Source organism: Haliotis rubra, unplaced genomic scaffold, assembly GCF_003918875.1.
Source record: "Haliotis rubra isolate DU_JTF1 unplaced genomic scaffold, ASM391887v1 Scf97, whole genome shotgun sequence".
Taxonomy (NCBI): domain Eukaryota; kingdom Metazoa; phylum Mollusca; class Gastropoda; order Lepetellida; family Haliotidae; genus Haliotis; species Haliotis rubra.
The window spans coordinates 926448-947244 of NW_025767712.1; the positions used below are offsets into that span (position 1 = coordinate 926448).

General features: G+C 40.9%; 1 protein-coding gene across 3 annotated transcripts in view; it reads left to right on the forward strand.

Annotated features, from left to right (window-relative positions):
- The window catches only part of LOC124265256, a 43263-nt gene that overhangs the window by 19810 nt on the left and 2656 nt on the right, over positions 1–20797 (forward strand). For all 3 annotated transcript variants that reach the window (XM_046700044.1, XM_046700042.1, XM_046700043.1), the window contains exons 2-6: positions 13244–13387; positions 16096–16198; positions 18021–18114; positions 19632–19698; positions 20386–20452. In XM_046700044.1, coding sequence (XP_046556000.1) covers positions 13250–13387; positions 16096–16198; positions 18021–18114; positions 19632–19698; positions 20386–20452 — 469 coding nt within the window. In that variant the 5' untranslated portion in view covers positions 13244–13249. The remainder of the gene's footprint in view (positions 1–13243; positions 13388–16095; positions 16199–18020; positions 18115–19631; positions 19699–20385; positions 20453–20797) is intronic.

Here is a 20797-nt window from a genome sequence, read left to right on the forward strand (position 1 = left end):
GGGTACAATGTGTGAAGACCATTTCTGTTGTAGTGTGCCGTGATATTGTTGCAATATGGCTAAAAGCGGCTTAAAACCATACTCACTCACTCATGGTGTTTTTTCTGCATATCAGTGATTGATTCATCCCTCAGTGTTTTCTGTATTTCAATGATTGATGCAAGCCTCTGTGTCTTCAGCATTTCAACAATTGATTCATGTTTCTGTTTTCAGCATTTCAACGATTGATCCGTCTTTTTGTTTTTTGTATTTCAATGATTAATTTACTCGTCTGTGTTTTCAACACCTTTATCGTTCATTTATCACCCGGGCGGTGGGGTAGCCTAATGGTTAAAGCATTGGCTCGTCACGCCGAAGACCCGGGTTCGAATCCCCACATGGGCACAATGTGTGAAGCCCATTTCTGGTGTCCCCCGCCGTGATGTTGCTGGAATATTGCTAAAAGCGGCGTAAAACCAAACTCAGTCAGTCAGTCATTTATCAGTCCCACCTAAGATATTGTGCAAACTGACGTGTTTCTCACAAAGTTATTGTCCAAGTTATAACTTATGATGAGACTGACCAACTAAACATTGCTATATTCAGGTAACCTTTCCTGGAATTCTCAGTAATTCCTTCTGTATATTGGCTACTTCAGTTTTGTTCCCACTGACCAGTATTTTCCACACAAGAAACACAAAAACATACAGAAAGTCTTGGTTTGTTTCATGGTGTCTTGTCCTTTGTCCTGGTCCGGTGTATTAAACCTCAAGCAGCAGGTTAACACAGGACGTTTTGAAATAACAAAACCGGCTCACTCAGATGCTAAAATATTTTCTAAAAAATACAGAATCTGAAGTTTCTGTGAACAGTATTGTCTCTGTGAGACACACTTTCTTGTAATGTTTTCTGTCGGGAGGAACTCCAGTTATGAGGCTTGCTGTGATGCAACATTTTAGACTCACAAACGTAGGAGTTGTTAAATATAGTTCAAACAATACAACTTTCAGTTTACGTCAGTTACAGCTTGTGCCCATGTCACTGGAGTCTTTGAGGCCATAACAAAGTGAATATTTCTTTGTCTGACGCATTATATAGCCTCTTTGACAAACATGTTCTGACATGGGGTAAAACTCAAAAGAAATTTGTTATACTTGTCAATAGTGAGTCAGTTTAGTTTTATGCCGCACTCAGCAATATTCCAGCTATGTAGCAGCGGTCTGTAAATAATAGAGTCCTGACCAGACAATCCAGTGATCAACAGCATTAGCATCGATCTGTGCAATTGGGAACCGATGACATGTGTCAACCAAGTCAGAGAGCCTGACCACCCGATCCCGTTACGGACCTTCACAGGTTATACTTGTCAATAAGTAATATATGTTATGGAACAGGCAAATTGGTCAAATATGAAACAATATGGACCCAGATCTGCTAAAACATCACCAACACAGTTCTAGATTATTTGTATGTCACTTTCACTCTGTATGTTTCAAGGGGCGTTGGGGTGGCCTAGTGGTTAAAGTTTTCTCTTCTCACGTTGAAGACCGGGTTTGATTCTCCACACGGATACAATGTGTGAAGCCCATTTCTGCTGTTCCTGGCTGTGATATTGCTGAATATTGCTAAAAGCGGCATAAAACTAAACTCGCTCACTCACTGTATCCTTCAAGTCACATGGCATGTTGGATTCTAAGAGGTACTGATTTCTGTAGGACATGTGACCAATCTGACATATTTACCTTTCATTAGTTTGAGATATGTAGTAAAAAATATTTCGATTATTTGGAGCAATTGTACTGATGGCGAATAGATGTAAACTTTATCCTGAGCTTTGACCCAAATAACATCCATTGTACCTGACTGATTGTAAGATGTCGGACAAAATGGCAGATGTTGAGTCCAATCAAATGTGTCATGGCTGACTGGTGTCATATGTCAACAATGTGGACAGGTTACTCATGCCTTCAGTCACCGGAACACCTTGTCCAGGTTTGGTTATCTAAAAGCTAAAATATGGCTGACTGTGACATGAACTAGAGAATGCTCAATTAGCTATGGGGAATTACAGTTTATCTATCCCAAGTCAGTGAATATTATTAATCCTCAATCTTTGATACGAGACTTACAGCATTCATTTATGGTGATGACAGATAAACCGCAATTGTGAGTTTCGGTTTCGTATTCTGTTTATTACTCATTTATGTTTTAGGAAAGAAAATGAAGGTGAAACGTATGAAATGTCGACCTTATTGAGAAATTTCACTGAGGTCAGCCATATGTTTAGATAATTTGATGAAGTTTTGATCAATGTATAACGTCGTATCATAATTTTCTCAACAATGGAGCAGTGTGACGGGAAGTTACCAGTCAGCATTGATATTCATTAAATTACACTTATGCAAATATCCGAACCTTTATCCACATGACAATTCTGTCTTAATGGGCAATATACCTCTTTAACACAATGAAAAGCTCCCCTTCATATGTTGTGATTTTAGTTATCACCTATAGACTATAAGCATGCATTATCTCTTAAACAGTAACACCAAGGTCATGTAGAGTTTAATTATTAAAATCATTATCCCAAATATAATATTGGTTTATAAAAATTATTTGCAGCAAATATACATGGCATGTGATATTATTTCAAGATGATTTTCTCAGTTAACTTTTAATTGAGAAATTACAAAGACTGTTAAGTTTCCCCACAGGGGTGCTCTGAAAGGATTTAGCGTTTGTTTATACTGTAAAGCGACATTGTTTACGACTCTGTAGGGCTGACAAACATTTAAGGAAGGTGCATGGTTTAAAGAGATAAAAACTGTTTACAAATGTTAGCTCTCCAGTTTAGAGCAGCAGGGCGAGAAAGAAATCAATTTCTTTCCGTCCACACAAAAGATTTCTGTTGAAAGGCGAAAGTTTCACATTTCAACCGGTGATTTCAAATTTGTTTTGACTTCACTCTGACACCCAAGAGTTGGACTGGTGCTGTAAGCATAGTAAGAATCTCAAGTGAGTTTGGAAAATGTATTCTCGCTTAGCTTCTGCCTGACAAATGTGTTTCATGCTACATCCTTTAAAAATTACATGTATTTCCATCTTAGCATGTATTAGTAGCTAGCTATAAATTTTACATTTAGTTGTATGTTGTGTTTTAGTTTTTTATCAATGTTTTAGACATTTAGCAATGGTAAGTATCCAGAAGCTTAACCAGCTCCATAATAGCAGCATAGATTTGAGTGTAAACCCTTTCCAACTTTTTATTTGCTCTGGATAGTGATATGTTGAGTATCTGTGTATGTATTTTTGCTCCTGTTTATGAAACCACACCCAGCCTTTTATCAGCTATTCTAAGATGCCTAGCCCTTAGAACAATCGAAAAAAACAAACATTATCAGACAATAAAGGTATAGTTTTTTGATGACGTAACAATTGAATGACGTTATCCCGTCTCTGCGCCATTCTAGTGTGCCCCCTCGTAATCGAACCATTTTACATTACGTCACAATCTAAGCGACGTCACGATGCATGACAGTTGTCATCGCCTCGTACAGCCTCCTGCAGTAAACTACTGCGTTGCATCCCGTTTCTTGGTTTGCAGTTGCTTCACTCACCTAACATCACTGGTGGAAACATTACGTTTATGTTTTCTGACATTTTAAATGTCTCAATTCGACTCACAAGTTTTCAGCGACACGGTAACGTTCGCAATGTTTTCATTCCCACAATGCAATCGTGGAATGTCGCTTGACTACACAGCTTCGTCTGGATGTACTGATCTAAACATACGCTGGTAGTAGAAATGCGACGTTCACATGGTTTACGTTAATCACAGATGTAATTAAAATAATTTAGAGAAGATATTTAATCTGAACGTAAACCGTCATGAAACTGTTTATCATTTGTTTTTCTAGTAACGTTCGTCTTAACGTAGGGGGGCAGACACATCAATAGAACAGCGCGCAGGATTCTTAATATAGGTCACCGACACCGTCGTTTGTTTTCTGCATTAAATTAATCGTAGTTATCCTTAGAAAGTATTAAATTTGGCATCTTAGAAAAGAAATACAGTTAAGCTCTACCACCATGTATAGTGTAATAAAACACACTTTAAGCCCTGAACTATTATGAGGTTAAAGCACTTTCGGACGCAAGCGTCCTCGTGCTTTAACTATAATAGTTCAGGGCAAAAGTGTGTTTTATTACACTATACATGGTGGTAGAGCGAACTGTATTTCTTAAACAGATAATAGTAGTCTGTTGGTTTGTGTGGAAACATTTCACAGGTTTATGGAAAGAAAGTCCATGGATTCACTTGTATTTGTTTGTTCATAAACTTGAAACTATTGACCCATACATGCAGTTTTAAACATGTTACAAGTATTTATGTGAGAGTGCCTACTTGTAGTGTATGGGAAGGTTAGTGGGTGACCATGGTGATAGCATGAACATAGCCAAGTGTGGTTATCGAGGTGTTTTAGTCTGTGTAACTCTTGCTGCTACTATAGAACATGAGTGAGTGAGTATGGTTTTACACCGCTTTTAGCAATATTCCAGCACTATCACTGCGAGGGACACCGGAAATGGGCTTCACACATTGTACTCATGTGGGGAATCGAAACCCAGGTCTTCGGCGTGACGAGCGAACGCTTTAACCACTAGGCTACACCACTGCCCCCTTATAGAACATGACAATGCTCTTACAATCTTACAATCTGATGTTTTCATGTCATGTATTATTTTTGTAAGATATTAATGATTTTAAAAGATTGTAAAGTTTTAAAGAAAGGTAAAACCCTGTACAGTCATATATTGTGGCATGTGCCCTGTACAGTCATATATTGTGGCATGTGCCCTGTACAATCATATATTGTGGCATGTGCCCTGTACAGTCATATATTGTGGCATGTGCCCTGTACAGTCATATATTGTGGCATGTGCCCTGTACAGCCATATATTGTGGCATGTGCCCTGTACAGTCATATATTGTGGCATGTGCCCTGTACAGCCATATATTGTGGCATGTGCCCTGTACAGTCCATGTACAGTCCATATATTGTGGCATGTGCCCTGTACAGTCATATATTGTGGCATGTGCATGTGCCCTGTACAGTCATATATTGTGGCATGTGCCCTGTACAGTCATATATTGTGGCATGTGCCCTGTACAGTCATATATTGTGGCATGTGCCCTGTACAGTCATATATTGTGGCATGTGCCCTGTACAGTCATATATTGTGGCATGTGCCCTGTACAGTCATATATTGTGGCATGTGCCCTGTACAGTCATATATTGTGGCATGTGCCCTGTACAGTCATATATTGTGGCATGTGCCCTGTACAGTCATATATTGTGGCATGTGCCCTGTACAGTCATATATTGTGGCATGTGCCCTGTACAGTCATATATTGTGGCATGTGCCCTGTACAGTCATATATTGTGGCATGTGCCCTGTACAGTCATATATTGTGGCATGTGCCCTGTACAGTCATATATTGTGGCATGTGCCCTGTACAGTCATATATTGTGGCATGTGCCCTGTACAGTCATATATTGTGGCATGTGCCCTGTACAGTCATATATTGTGGCATGTGCCCTGTACAGTCATATATTGTGGCATGTGCCCTGTACAGTCATATATTGTGGCATGTGCCCTGTACAGTCATATATTGTGGCATGTGCCCTGTACAGTCATATATTGTGGCATGTGCCCTGTACAGTCATATATTTTGGCATGTTTGTTGATGCATGCACAATTGACCCAAGCTCCTCAATGTGTCATCCTCTCATCCATGTCATTATGTTGCTCTGTTTGTCACACCTGTATAGATGACAAAGCAGAAGCATTACAGTGTATGGTGAATGTTAAAGTTGTGGATGTCATCCTACTGACATGGTGTCCCGGTTGTCAGTGTGGTACACACACAAACACCAGCCACTGTAGTGATACAGACATGGGGTGTACCTGGTCACATCCCTCTTCTATCATACATACACACAAACACCAACCACTGTAGTGATACAGACATAGGGTGTACCTGGTCACATCCCACTTCTATCATACAAACACACAAACACCAGCCACTGTAGTGATACAGACATAGGGTGTACCTGGTCACATCCCACTTCTATCATACACACAAACACCAGCCACTGTAGTGATACAGACATAGGGTGTACCTGGTCACATCCCACTTCTATCATACAAACACACAAACACCAGCCACTGTAGTGATACAGACATAGGGTGTACCTGGTCACATCCCACTTCTATCATACAAACACACAAACACCAGCCACTGTAGTGATACAGACATAGGGTGTACCTGGTCACATCCCACTTCTATCATACAAACACACAAACACCAGCCACTGTAGTGATACAGACATAGGGTGAACCTGGTCACATCCCACTTCTATCATACAAACACACAAACACCAGCCACTGTAGCGATACAGACATAGGGTGAACCTGGTCACATCCCTCTTCTATCATACAAACACACAAACACCAGCCACTGTAGCGATACAGACATAGGGTGAACCTGGTCACATCCCACTTCTATCATACAAACACACAAACACCAGCCACTGTAGTGATACAGACATAGGGTGAACCTGGTCACATCCCACTTCTATCATACAAACACAAACAGCCACTGTAGTGATACAGACATAGGGTGTACCTGGTCACATCCCACTTCTATCATACAAACACACAAACACCAGCCACTGTAGTGATACAGACATAGGGTGAACCTGGTCACATCCCTCTTCTATCATACATACACACAAACACCAGCCACTGTAGTGATACAGACATAGGGTGTACCTGGTCACATCCCACTTCTATCATACAAACACACAAACACCAGCCACTGTAGTGATACAGACATAGGGTGTACCTGGTCACATCCCACTTCTATCATACAAACACACAAACACCAGCCACTGTAGTGATACAGACATAGGGTGTACCTGGTCACATCCCACTTCTATCATACAAACACACAAACACCAGCCACTGTAGTGATACAGACATAGGGTGTACCTGGTCACATCCCACTTCTATCATACAAACACACAAACACCAGCCACTGTAGCGATACAGACATAGGGTGTACCTGGTCACATCCCACTTCTATCATACAAACACACAAACACCAGCCACTGTAGTGATACAGACATAGGGTGTACCTGGTCACATCCCACTTCTATCATACAAACACACAAACACCAGCCACTGTAGTGATACAGACATAGGGTGTACCTGGTCACATCCCACTTCTATCATACAAACACACCAGCCACTGTAGTGATACAGACATAGGGTGTACCTGGTCACATCCCACTTCTATCATACAAACACACAAACACCAGCCACTGCAGTGATACAGACATAGGGTGTACCTGGTCACATCCCACTTCTATCATACAAACACCAGCCACTGTAGAGATACAGACATAGGGTGTACCTGGTCACATCCCACTTCTATCATACAAACACACAAACACCAGCCACTGTAGTGATACAGACATAGGGTGTACCTGGTCACATCCCACTTCTATCATACAAACACACAAACACCAGCCACTGTAGCGATACAGACATAGGGTGTACCTGGTCACATCCCTTTCTATCATACAAACACACAAACACCAGCCACTGTAGAGATACAGACATAGGGTGTACCTGGTCACATCCCACTTCTATCATACAAACACACAAACACCAGCCACTGTAGTGATACAGACATAGGGTGTACCTGGTCACATCCCACTTCTATCATACAAACACACAAACACCAGCCACTGTAGTGATACAGACATAGGGTGTACCTGGTCACATCCCACTTCTATCATACAAACACACAAACACCAGCCACTGTAGCGATACAGACATAGGGTGTACCTGGTCACATCCCACTTCTATCATACAAACACACAAACACCAGCCACTGTGGTGATACAGACATAGGGTGTACCTGGTCACATCCCACTTCTATCATACAAACACACAAACACCAGCCACTGTAGTGATACAGACATAGGGTGTACCTGGTCACATCCCACTTCTATCATACAAACACACAAACACCAGCCACTGTAGTGATACAGACATAGGGTGTACCTGGTCACATCCCACTTCTATCATACAAACACACAAACACCAGCCACTGTAGTGATACAGACATAGGGTGTACCTGGTCACATCCCTCTTCTATCATACAAACACACAAACACCAGCCACTGTAGTGATACAGACATAGGGTGTACCTGGTCACATCCCACTTCTATCATACAAACACACAAACACCAGCCACTGTAGTGATACAGACATAGGGTGTACCTGGTCACATCCCACTTCTATCATACAAACACACAAACACCAGCCACTGTAGCGATACAGACATAGGGTGTACCTGGTCACATCCCACTTCTATCATACATACCCAAACACATGAAATAAGGTTTAAAAACATTCACTCAGGCGTATAGTAGATGAGAAATATCTGCCCAGACTGTAGAAGCTCAGTGGTTGAATCCTCTGACTTTAGAATATAGTTTGTGTTGTTACCCTGCGTGGTGCTTTGCATTAATGGGATAAAATAAGGAGTTTTGGGGTTAGTATGACGTATCTTAGTTGGCAATCTATGATATCTTCAAGGCAACACTATGTAACCTTCATAACTAAAGAGTGGTCAGGCTTGACACAAATTGCATGTATGTCATCAGTATCCCAATTGGTCTTCAAACCTTCATGCTTCCCTGGATTGTCTGGTCCAGACCCGACATTTATTGGGTGGTCAGCCTTATAGCTGGAATATTGTTGAGTTTTGCGAAAACGCAACTCATTCACTCACTCACTCATAACTGAAGAGTACAAGTAGTCACACAAATGCATGTATGCAAGATCCGGATTAGAATTGGTCTTCAGCAGCCTATACTTGTTGTAAGAGGTAATTAACAGGATTGGGTGGTCAGATTCTCTGACTTGGTTGACACACCATCATATCCCAATTCAACAGATCAATGCTCATGCTGATCACTGGATTGTCTGGTCAAGACTAGATTGTTTACAGACTGCCACCATATAGCTGGAATATTGCTGAGTGCGTTGTTAAACAACAAACAAACAAATAAGCATGAATCACTATGAAAGTGAAACATACCTTTGAATGTGGCATTGATCCCAGTAGCACATGAACTCTCATGCACTGAACCATGGAGTTCAGTTGTCATACTGAAAGTTAACATTTCATATTTGTGTGTATAAAGTTGCTCTGTTGTAGAGTTCCCTTTCTAGTAACATGTTTCAATCCCAGATTCACCGTGGTTGTGATATCTGGATTATCAGAACCATGCCTATCCTTCTTGGTTTCACTGAAGCTCACAATGTTCACAACCTGTTCCTTTTTGGGCTTTTGTCCAAAATTAACCTGACCTCCTATGATGTATAAATGCTTTTCAAACTGACTCAAAACCATCTCCTTCCCTTCATCCTGAATATTCTGACTTATTAGTGTGTTAACAACACACACTGTAAACGTTTGTTTGAAAATGCATAGTTTTATATACAAATACCATTTGAACAAGGTGAGCTTCAGAACCTAGACTCCAAAACACATTCATTTGATACTCCAAGGTCCAGGGGCTCCTTTCACGAAGCAACCTTTACTAAGGTTAACCTTAACTCCCATTCTTTAACATTGCACTAAGGTTACCTTTAGTGACTTACGATCACCTTAGTGCTTTGTGAAAGGAGGCCCTGGACTACTATTGTCAGTATAAATGGTTGTATTCATGAAGTTGATATCCATTATTGAACAATCAGTTGTCCAAGTTGTTTACATGTTAAATATCTTGGCAATTGAGCTAGGAGGAAAACAGAAACTAGCTGAAATGTGAACTAATACTTGAAAGTTTTTGTGTACGTTTTCTGGGATTTTAACACGTGGAATCTCAGAATGCAGAATGCAGAGCAAGTTTACCATTTCCATGACTGTGTTAACATCAAGGAGGCCCTGGTTGTAATGTGTTTTAGTCTGTTGGCAGTATGGGTTCAGGCCTTTGATGAGTAGGCACAAATGTGTTTACTTAGTAAGTGTATATCATCATGTTATGGGTTTCGGGTGCTTAAGAACATCAATTGTTTTCTCGCTAATCGCATGAACATCTGTAAATCATGTCATTAACTCACAGAAGACAACTTTATTTAAAAACTATTCCTCATCAACCATTGAGAACCATTGAGGACCATTGGTACACATTCCGGCTGAACATATTTTAAACTTTACAGACTCAATGTTTTCTGCCCAGTAATTCCCACAGATGAGAATTTAGTTTTATAGCTATAACCTTATTTAAGTTTGATACACACCATATGTTTTGAGATAAGGCTTGTTGCATGTTTTTTCTGCTCATGATCAAATTCCAAAGAGAACCTACTGTGGTCACAATGGTTAGTCTCTTCATATTGTACAAAATTAACAACTTAAAACACAAACCCCTAAACTTTGTCCAGTCACTTATGGAAATGCTGATGAGAAACAGGGAGCTTGACTTGACCTGAAACGGGTTATGCATGCTAATTTGCAGTGTTCTCTCTAATGTAACTTTCCTGCTGAATGTACAGATTATAGTCATCAGGAAGTATGGAACACAAGGCCTTAAGTTGAGCTGTGGTACTACTGACTGCTGCTTAACAGTGGCTGGTTCAAGTATTTTCCTTGTAGCAAGGAACAACAGACTTAGATATCAAGTGGAAACTAATACCTTATTTTACCTAAAAAAATGTTTCATTCAAAACACCAAACCCTGAATTTCCTGTCATGAATACTATTCAGTGTTGACCTTTCAATTGTTATCTCCCTAAAATCAACACGTTGACTACTCTACCTGATACAGCAAATAAACAATGCAGTCATTATCTGCGATAATACAATTGCTGTTCTATTCAAGAACATGTAATTATGTGTGCAGGTGAAAAACCAATTCAGGGGCTTCAAAGTTGCTTGTATAAGGGTGAGTGAGTGAGTTTAGTTTTACACTACTTTTAGCAATATTCCAGCTATATCACAGTGGGGGACACCAGAAATGGGCTTCACACATTGTACCCTTGTGGGAAATGGAACCTTGGTCTTCGGGATGAAGAGCCAACACTTTAACCACTAGGTTACCCCAGGGTCCTAGTCAAAAGGTTACCCTTTTGACTTTTTGATGTGGCCCTTTTGACTAGGGGTTTGTAGCCCTTTTGACTTTCATGCGACCCTTTTGACTTTTCCGTTTTGAGGCCCTTTTGACCTGTTTCTAGTCTGTCTCACCTGTTTCCTGTGCTGCTTGTATTCGAGTGCCAGTGGGTAAGCTCCTAGTGGCACAGTTAAAGTTTGTAGTGTTTGAAGGGAGCTGCAGGAACACAGTAATGGCTGAACATATTTATTGTTTGTTTAATGTTTTACGCCACACTCAGCAATATTACAGTAACATGATGGCGGTATGTAAATAATCGTGTCTTGACCAGACAATCCAGTGATTGAGTATCGATCTACGCAATCAGGATACGATGACATGCATCATGGGATACGATGGATATACAATACATGCATCAACCAAGTCGGCAAGTCTGACTTTATAAAGAAAGTGATGATGGGGTCAACATTCTTGAATTTAAATGATTATTATTTAGCACATGGTGGAATTAAATTCAGAGAGTCTGAAGATCTATCCAAATCAATCTTGTTAGAATTACTCATTAAAATTACTTTGTCATACTAAAATTGTAATGGACACACCTGACAATGGCATAAGTGCCCTTGGGGGCGGTGGGGTAGCCTAGTGGTTAAGGCGTTCGCTCGTCACGCTGAAAACCTGGGTTCGATTCCCCACATGGGTACAATATGTGAAGCCCATTTCTGGTGTCCCCTGCCATGATATTGCTGGAATATGGCTAAAAGCGGCATAAAACCATACTCACTCACTCACCCATAAGTGTCCTGTTGCACACTGAAATTGTATAGGATGCATATCAATTCAACCCCTATTATTATTGGGTGGGCTTTGGGGTAGCCTAGTGGTTAAAGCGTTGACTCATCAAGCTGAAGACCCAGGTTCGATTCCCCACATGGGTACAATGTCTAAAACCCATTTCTGGTGTCCGCCTGCCATGATATTGCTGGAATATTGCTAAAAGCGGCGTAAAACCACTCATTCACTCAACACAAGTGCCCTATTGTACACCAACATGTTTCTTTTTCCACTTTCATAAACAACATATAAGCTTGCTTGTTAGAAATATGAAGTCCAAATCACTAGGTAGACAAAAATGTAATGTGGAAGTAACGCTGGTATTAACAGATGTGATCATGGAACACATTTGTGTCTCCAGTCTTAAATATAATATGAAAAAGACGGAAGCAACTCTAAAAATGAAAAGTGTTTGAATGATTTTATCGGATGGAAGCCAGTGTTGGTTGTCATGGTTACAAAAGGGTTTACTTCATCAAGTGGCACTTGTTAAGAAGCATATTCCATGGTTTCCCCACTTACGTCTTGTAATATAAGTTGAGGAACAGTCAGCTAAGTAGGTCAACAAGCCTGTCGGATAGTCGGACTGATAAGCTCACTGTTTGTATGTAAGAGTGGTGTGAAATAATATACATTCAGCCCTCTATTTTTACTTACTTCAGAGATTTAGCAATTGGGCTGGAGTTGAAAGTAATGTTGAGACTTGTTTGTAACACATGAACAGAATTGTTTTGTGACAACTCAAAGGAACTGATTGTCAGGGTAAACAAAGGCATGTGAGCGTGTGTCTGAAGACTTTTGACGGGAATGTCAAAGGGTGACTTTTACTGATATTGAAATACTTTGTTTGACCTTTTTTCATTACTGATATGGAGTGAGGAAAAACATCTTACCATATGTATCTGTTATTAGTCCTTAATGGTGAAGTTTGCAAATGAAAGAAATTGTATATCACACACCTTAGCTTCTGGGCTCATTTGTCATCTTAGCGAACTAAGGTTAGGCCATTAGAAGGAGATTAGTTAGCAATTTATGAATATATATTTATGAGAAACAAATAAAGGAACACAGGAAAATTCAAGCGTTCCTTTAACATTTTCCAGTTTTCCTCACCATCTTTGAATAGCGTTGTGGGAAGAAATCTGAGACTAAATAAAGAAACACTGCTATGAAGTGGTGTTCACTTTTTGGTTTCCCTCTGTATATATGTAAGACGATGCTGACTTCCTTTACAGCCGCTGATGTGGCAGGGGTCAGTGGGGGATGATCTGGATCACCTGGAGAGAGACCGCGCCATCCATACAGATCCAGATGAGACCCGGCGTAGACGCACTATCAAACTACATCAGGAAAACAACAAGTGGGGCTTCACACTGCAGGTATGTAGTGATGGGGTGCAGGCATACTGCAGGTATGTAGTGATGGGGTGCAAGCACACAGCAGGTATGTAGTGATGGGGTGCAAGCACACTGCAGGTATGTAGTGATGGGGTGCAAGCACACTGCAGGTTAGTAGTGATGGGTGCAAGCACTATTTAGGTATGTAGTGATGGGGTGCAAGCACTATTTAGGTATGTAGTGATGGGGTGCAAGCACACTACAGGTTAGTAGTGATGGGTGCAAGCACTATTTAGGTATGTAGTGATGGGGTGCAAGCACACTGCAGGTATGTAGTGATGGGTGCAAGCACTATTTAGGTATGTAGTGATGGGGTGCAAGCACACTGCAGGTATGTAGTGGGTGCAAGCACACTGCAGGTTAGTAGTGATGGGTGCAAGCACTATTTAGGTATGTAGTGATGGGGTGCAAGCACTATTTAGGTATGTAGTGATGGGGTGCAAGCACTATTTAGGTATGTAGTGATGGGGTGCAAGCACACTGCGACATGTAGTGATGGGGTGCAAGCACACTGCAGGTATGTAGTGATGGGGTGCAATCACTATTTAGGTATGTAGTGATCGGGTGCAAGCACTATTTAGGTATGTAGTGATGGGGTGCAGGCGGGTGCAAGCACACTGCAGGTATGTAGTGAGGGGGTGCAAGCACTCTTTAGGTACACAGTGAGGGGGTGCAAGCATACTGCAGGTAAACAGTGAGGGGTGCAAGCATACTGTGGGTACACAGTGAGGGGTGCAAGCATACTGCAGGTAAACAGTGAGGGTGCAAGCATACTGCAGGTAAACAGTGAGGGGTGCAAGCATACTGCAGGTAAACAGTAAGGGGTGCAAGCATGCTGCAGGTAAACAGTGAGGGGTGCAAGCATGCTGCAGGTAAACAGGAGTAAGGGATGCAAGCATACTGCAGGTAAACAATGAGGGGTGCAAGCATACTGCAGGTAAACAGTGAGGGGTGCAAGCATGCTGCAGGTAAACAGTGAGGGGTGCAAGCATGCTGCAGGTAAACAGTGAGGGGTGCAAGCATACTGCAGGTAAACAGTGAGTGTGCAAGCATACTGTAGGTAAACAGTGAGGGGTGCAAGCATGCTGCCATTACTGCCATTGCAAGTGATAACGGTGTTAGTACCTGCACCTTTATGTCACACTCATTGCAATAGAAGTTGACTATCCATAGAACTTGGTTTCCTTCATCAACTGTGATTGTTTAATAACGACAAAAAACAAGGTAAGGTAGGTCAGGTGTTTAATCAGCAATGAGCAGTTAACTGGCAAACATTAAACTAAGTCATCGCCATCATCTCACAGAAACCAAAGTTTAGATTATCTAAACTAGGGCCCAGTAACATTGCGTCAACCATAACGCAAGCTTCTACATCACTGTGTATTTGAGATAATTTGTGCGTCAAATACATAGGTTTTCTGTGTCATGGCAAACACTGAGGTACACAGTGAGACTGTTAAAGCCTTGGTTGTATAATTAGCCAATCACATTGTAGAACACTCTTACTCAGAGTTCCTAGCAGTTAGCCATGTACCTCTGCCTCATCATGACATCTCATTCCATTCAAGATATTGCCTGTGTTTCTCAAATGTTTTTATGACAAGGCTTCATATTTAGATGACATGAGAAGTTTTACTTTCATGGACAAAATATACTAAACCTGGAAAACTATTTTCATTTTGAGTGGATCTTTTGTCTACATTGGTTTAACAGCTCCACATGCTGTAATCGAAGAATGCATACAATCACAGATAAGGGTTATATTAGACCCATCCGCTCTTATGTTAGATGGAATGCATTTATTCACGAATAAGAATATGGCACTTACCTTGTTGTTGTGGGTTATATGCTTCAGGAATAGGTTGAGCTGTTGACATACTGGCCTCTCTTCTGATACTGCTAATGAAAGCATGTAGGTTCTTTCTAATGAGACATATTATCTTGTTAAAATCAATGTGGTTTTCAAACAAATAATTTTATTAAATCAATATTTGCCAAAATAGTTATCTTATCAGGAATCACTGGATACAGGGTTCAGTCTTTGTGTGAAAGGTAGGGGCTGTAACTATATGGCTATTAGTATGTTTGTTCCAGATATCACTTTTGTGTTTCTATGTTTTTTCTAAAGAATCTTTGCACCAATTTTTCTTTTAATCATTTAGATAGTTTGTACCAATAAGGCTTAAGTGTCATCAAATCATTGTTCAAAGGTCAGTGAGCTATCAGCCATGTTTGACTCTACTTGTGCCCATTTCAAACACAATGTGAAACATCCTTTACATCATTTCTTAGTTAGTTTGTGGGCGGTGGGGTAGCCTAGTGGTTAAAGTGTTGGCTCGTCACGCCGAAGACCCAGGTTTGAATCCCCACATGGGTACAATGTGTGAAGCCCATTTCAGGTGTCCCCTGACGTGATGTTGCTGGAATATTGCTAAAAGTGGCGTAAAACTAAAACTCAGTCAGTCAGTAGTATGGTTTGTTCTATTCCCTGTGTGGCTAAAATAGTGACAATGTGCCTTTACAGTTTAAGTCACTCACTCAGGTACATGCTTTGTGGATAAGCACAATCTTGAAATTTTAGTTACTTGTGTTTGTCGTTCAGCTCTATCCATCTGTCTAGTAAGGAAATACAGCATGTATTTCACCACTTAACGTCACATGGTACTGTATGGATTAACTCTGTCTGACAGACATATGGCATCAAGAACAAGAAGACCAATGAGCTGGAGGTGATGACCTATGTGGACTATGTGGAACTTCACAGTTCGGCAGGGCTGGCTGGCATGCGCAGAGGTACGTATGTTGTTGGGGTATGCCTTGTGTCTGAGGCCTATTACTGTTGCAAATGAGGTTTGTGTCATTGTTTACATTTCGCCTGTGCGACGACTTTAGTGCCTCAAAACAGCTTTTAATTTTATTTTCCTTCACTGAACGTAACAATAGTTGTTATTCATGTGACATTAACTTTGAAGAGTATTGATGAAGATCTTAAGACCAATTTCCATTCATGGGTTGTTCTTTGGTAGATATAGGGTGGTTGCCATGTTTGTTTGCCTGGTAGAGGCCACTATTGTCCAGTCATTGCCTGGGTCAGTGAAGCACCAGCTCAACATGTCCAGGGAACCAGGCCGGGGCTAGGGGGGGTGTGAATGAGTGAGTTATAGGTAGAGTGAATTAGATGGTGAGTGAGTTTAATAGGCAGAGTGAATTAGAGGGTGAGTTATAGGGAGAGTGAATTAGAGGGTGAGTGAGTTGCAGGTAGAGTAAATTAGAGGGTGAGTGAGTTATAGGGAGAGTGAATTAGAGGGTGAGTTATAGGAGAGTTAATTAATTAGGGGAGAGTTAATTAGAGTGAGTTGCAGGTAGAGTAAATTAGAGGGGTGAGTGAGTTATAGGAGGAGTTATAGGGAGTGAATTAGAGGTGAGTGAGTTGAGGGTGAGTGAGTTATAGGGAGAGTGAATTAGAGGGTGAGTTATAGGGAGAGTGAATTAGAGGGTGAGTGAGTTGCAGGTAGAGTAAATTAGAGGGTGAGTGAGTTATAGGGAGAGTGAATTAGAGGGTGATTTATAGGGACAGTTAATTAGAGGGTGAGTGAGTTATAGGGAGAGAGAATGAGAGGGTGAGTGAGTTATAGGGAGAGTGAATTAGAGGGTGAGTGAGCTATAGGGAGAGTGAATAAGAGGGTGAGTGAGTTAAAGGGAGAGTTAATTAGAGGGTGAGTGAGTTGCAGGTAGAGTGAATTAGAGGGTGAGTGAGTTATAGGGAGAGTGAAGGAGAGGGTGAGTGAGTTATAGGTAGAGTGAATTAGAGGGTGATTTATAGGGAGAGAGAATTAGAGGGTAAGTGAGTTATAGGGAGAGTGAATGAGAGGGTGAGTGAGTTATAGGGAGAGTTTATTAGAAGGTGATGGAGTTATAGGGAGATAGAAATAGAGGATGAGTGAGTTATAGGGAGAGTGAAGGAGAGGGTGAGTGAGTTAAGGTAGAGTGAATTAGAGGGTGATTTATAGGGAGAGAGAATTAGAGGGTAAGTGAGTTATAGGGAGAGTGAATGAGAGGGTGAGTGAGTTATAGGTAGAGTGAGTTATAGGGAGAGTGAATGAGAGGGTGAGTGAGTTATAGGTAGAGTGAATTAGAGGTGAGTGAGTTATAGGTAGAGTGAATTAGAGGTGAGTGAGTTATAGGGAGAGAGAATTAGAGGGTGAGTGAGTTATATATAGGGAGAGTGAAGGAGAGGGTGTATGAGTTGGAAGGTGAATGAATGGGTTGGAGGGGAGTGATTCTATGTATTTTATGATACAGCTCAGTATTCACATTATCAGACACATCACACATCCAAAGGGAGCACTGGTTAGACATTTGAGTTGTCTCACCTCTCCATACCTTCTAGTTGTAAGAGTACTACAACTGAGGGTTGAAATCCCAGATTCATCCTGAGTAGGTTTGAGAACCTCTCCAACATCAGCTTTCCAACATCAGCTCTCCAACATTAAACTGACATGCAGCGTCATAACTCACTCACTCACTCCAACGTTCAGCTCAACAAAACAGTTCAGTTTTTACATGTTGGTTGACAATCCAGTGTTGAAGTATCAATGGTATGTTTGCCCTACAGGTGACGTGATTCTGTCTGTGAATGGTGAAAGTGTGGAGGGGGAACCTCACAAGACACTAGTCAGGAAGATCAAGGAAGCCAAAGACACTCTCAGGTAATGACCATGGAGGTCACACAGTTTGGTTCCCATAACGGTCAAAATCACCTGGCCAGGGTAACTGGAATCTTCTGACATGTCGAGACCGTAACCACTTCTTAAGAATTCTTATGTTTGACCTTAAATACACCATCATCCACCATACCCTGAAATCATTGCACTTGCTCACTGAAAATGTATTCCTGAAAAAAATATTCAACCCCTTTGAATTGAAGAAAGGAAAAATACTACTGAATGTGCATGTGAACAAAGTATTTGGAGCAAGGGAGGGGAGATAACTTTGCAAGCCCACACAACATCCTTTCAGTCTGTACAGTCCGTTTGAGACAAAATGATACTGATTAATTGCAATCTAACACAGAAACAAATTGAAATAAAAGAATCAAACCAATGCGGACTGCAATAAAAACAACCGACCAACTCAAAAAAAAAAATGCATAATTAGTGCAACAAAAATAAAAAAGTTGTTTAAGAAACTGTCATTTTTTATGTGTGCGTTTTCCCAGTTTGTTACAAGGGCGCATTGACAACTAAAGGAACAGCGTGAAAAGCGAGATGCACGTGGTTAACGGGTTCTCAACAAATTTTTGAGCTGGCGAGATGACACGTACACCAACAGGCAGTGCGCTGTATGTAGGCCTACTTAGTAATTGCATACATGGGTCACCACCTGTCGGGGCGGTGGGGTAGCCTAATGGTTAAAGCGTTGGCTCTTCACGCCGAAGACCCGGGTTCGAATCCCCACATTCGCACAATGTGTGAAGCCCATTCCTGGTGTCCCCGCCGTGATGTTGCTGGAATATTGCTAATCACGGCGTAAAACCAAACTCAGTCAGTCAGTCAGTCAACCCCTGTCATTTTCATCCTTGAAGAAATCATAGACTTTGTAAATTACAGACTTTACGTCATGAGAAAATTTCATTTTCTCTCACTTTGTCAATCAGCAGTAGCCACATGTCTCTGACGTCACTAATGCACGAGCATCTCACTTTTCGCTGTTCCTTTAGTTGTCACTGCGCCCTTGTAACAAACTGGGAAAACGCACAAATAAATGATGACAGTTTCTTAGACAACTTTTTTATATTTGTGACAAAAATTATGCAATTCTTTTTCTAGAGTTGGTCTGTTGTTTTTATTGCCGTTCGCTTTGGTTTGATTCTTTTATGTCTATTTGTCTTTGTGTTAGATTGCAATTCATTTGTATCATTTTGTCTCAAACGGACTGTAAAATCTCATGAAGAAGTACATGAAGAATCTATCCATATAATTAAACAAGCTGACTTTGCTGAAGATGAATGTGCTTCACTTCCAAGTGGAATGTTTCAAAGGAATATAGCTGTATACATCAGTTGTAAGGTGAAAGTATCATGACTTTGACATAAAATATTACAAATATTTATAGTATTCTATAATTGTGACATCCGTTATGGAAATGGAATATTCTCAGTTGATTGTTCCTGCTTGGTGTTGCCATAATTAACAGTTGAGTATAAGAAGCATTGATGATTTCGCAGGCTCGTTGTGCTGTTTGAAGACTGCTGTCGCAAGGTAGAGCTTTACGAGAGATTCATCAGACTCAAGGTGAGAGACCAGTATGCAGTTCTTGTTTTGGATTCATCACTCGCTTGATAACGGTGTTAGAACCTACACCGAAACGTCGCTCTCACAGCAATAAAGAAGTTGGTCATCCATATATTGTTATCCTTCCTTACTGCTCCAACTTCTAAATGCCTCTCAAAGAAGGATTCTTAATTGTCACATTGTAAACACAAGGACATATATTTATTATGCATAGAGTCATAACGTATTTCTCACTAAACAGTTCAAGTTAATTTTGATATACTTATAAACTATTGTAGGGGACTGATCATAATTTATGTCCAGAGTGGTGATGATATTTATGGAGAAGCAAGTACAATGTGAATGACACACACACACACACACACGCACACACACACACGCACACACACACACACACACGAACACACATGCACACACCCCAACCCCATCCCTGCTATTTTATGTAAAAAGTAAGTGTCCCTCCTCCCCCCCCACCACATGCCATGTACAAAATCAGTGACCTCTCCTCCCTTCCCATAATTTTAAAGCATTTTTATGCACAAAGGTGTAGACCCCCCAAGTACATGTGTACAAATTTGAAGCCTCCCCAGAACAAAATGGGTGACCCCCTTGGAATCATCAATAAAATATACGCTGCTTTATATGGTTCTTGAAATAAACATTGATTGTTTTTGTTGTGTTTTGCAGCAAGTATTGAAGGCCAAACTGGCTGAGTTACGTTGCCTGGAAAAAACGGAGCACAGGATACTAGAAGGTGAGTGAATGTGTGAGTGAGTTTAGTTTTACGCCGCTTTTAGCAATATTCCAGCAAAATCATGGCAGGGGACACCAGAAATGGGCTTCACTCATTATACCCATGTGGGGAATCAAACCTGGGTCTTCGGTGTGACGAGTGAATGCTTTAACCACTAGCCTACCCCACTGCTCAGAAGGTAAGTAACTAGGGTGACTAGTTTGAACAATTGCCTCTGAGCAATGACTTCTAATGACTTCTAATGTCACCAAAGTTCCCTTGTTTTAGCTCACCTAACCAAGTCAGGTCTGTCAGGCATCAGGTGTTATGCCCACTTCACCTCACAAACTTACTTTTCTCCTTATG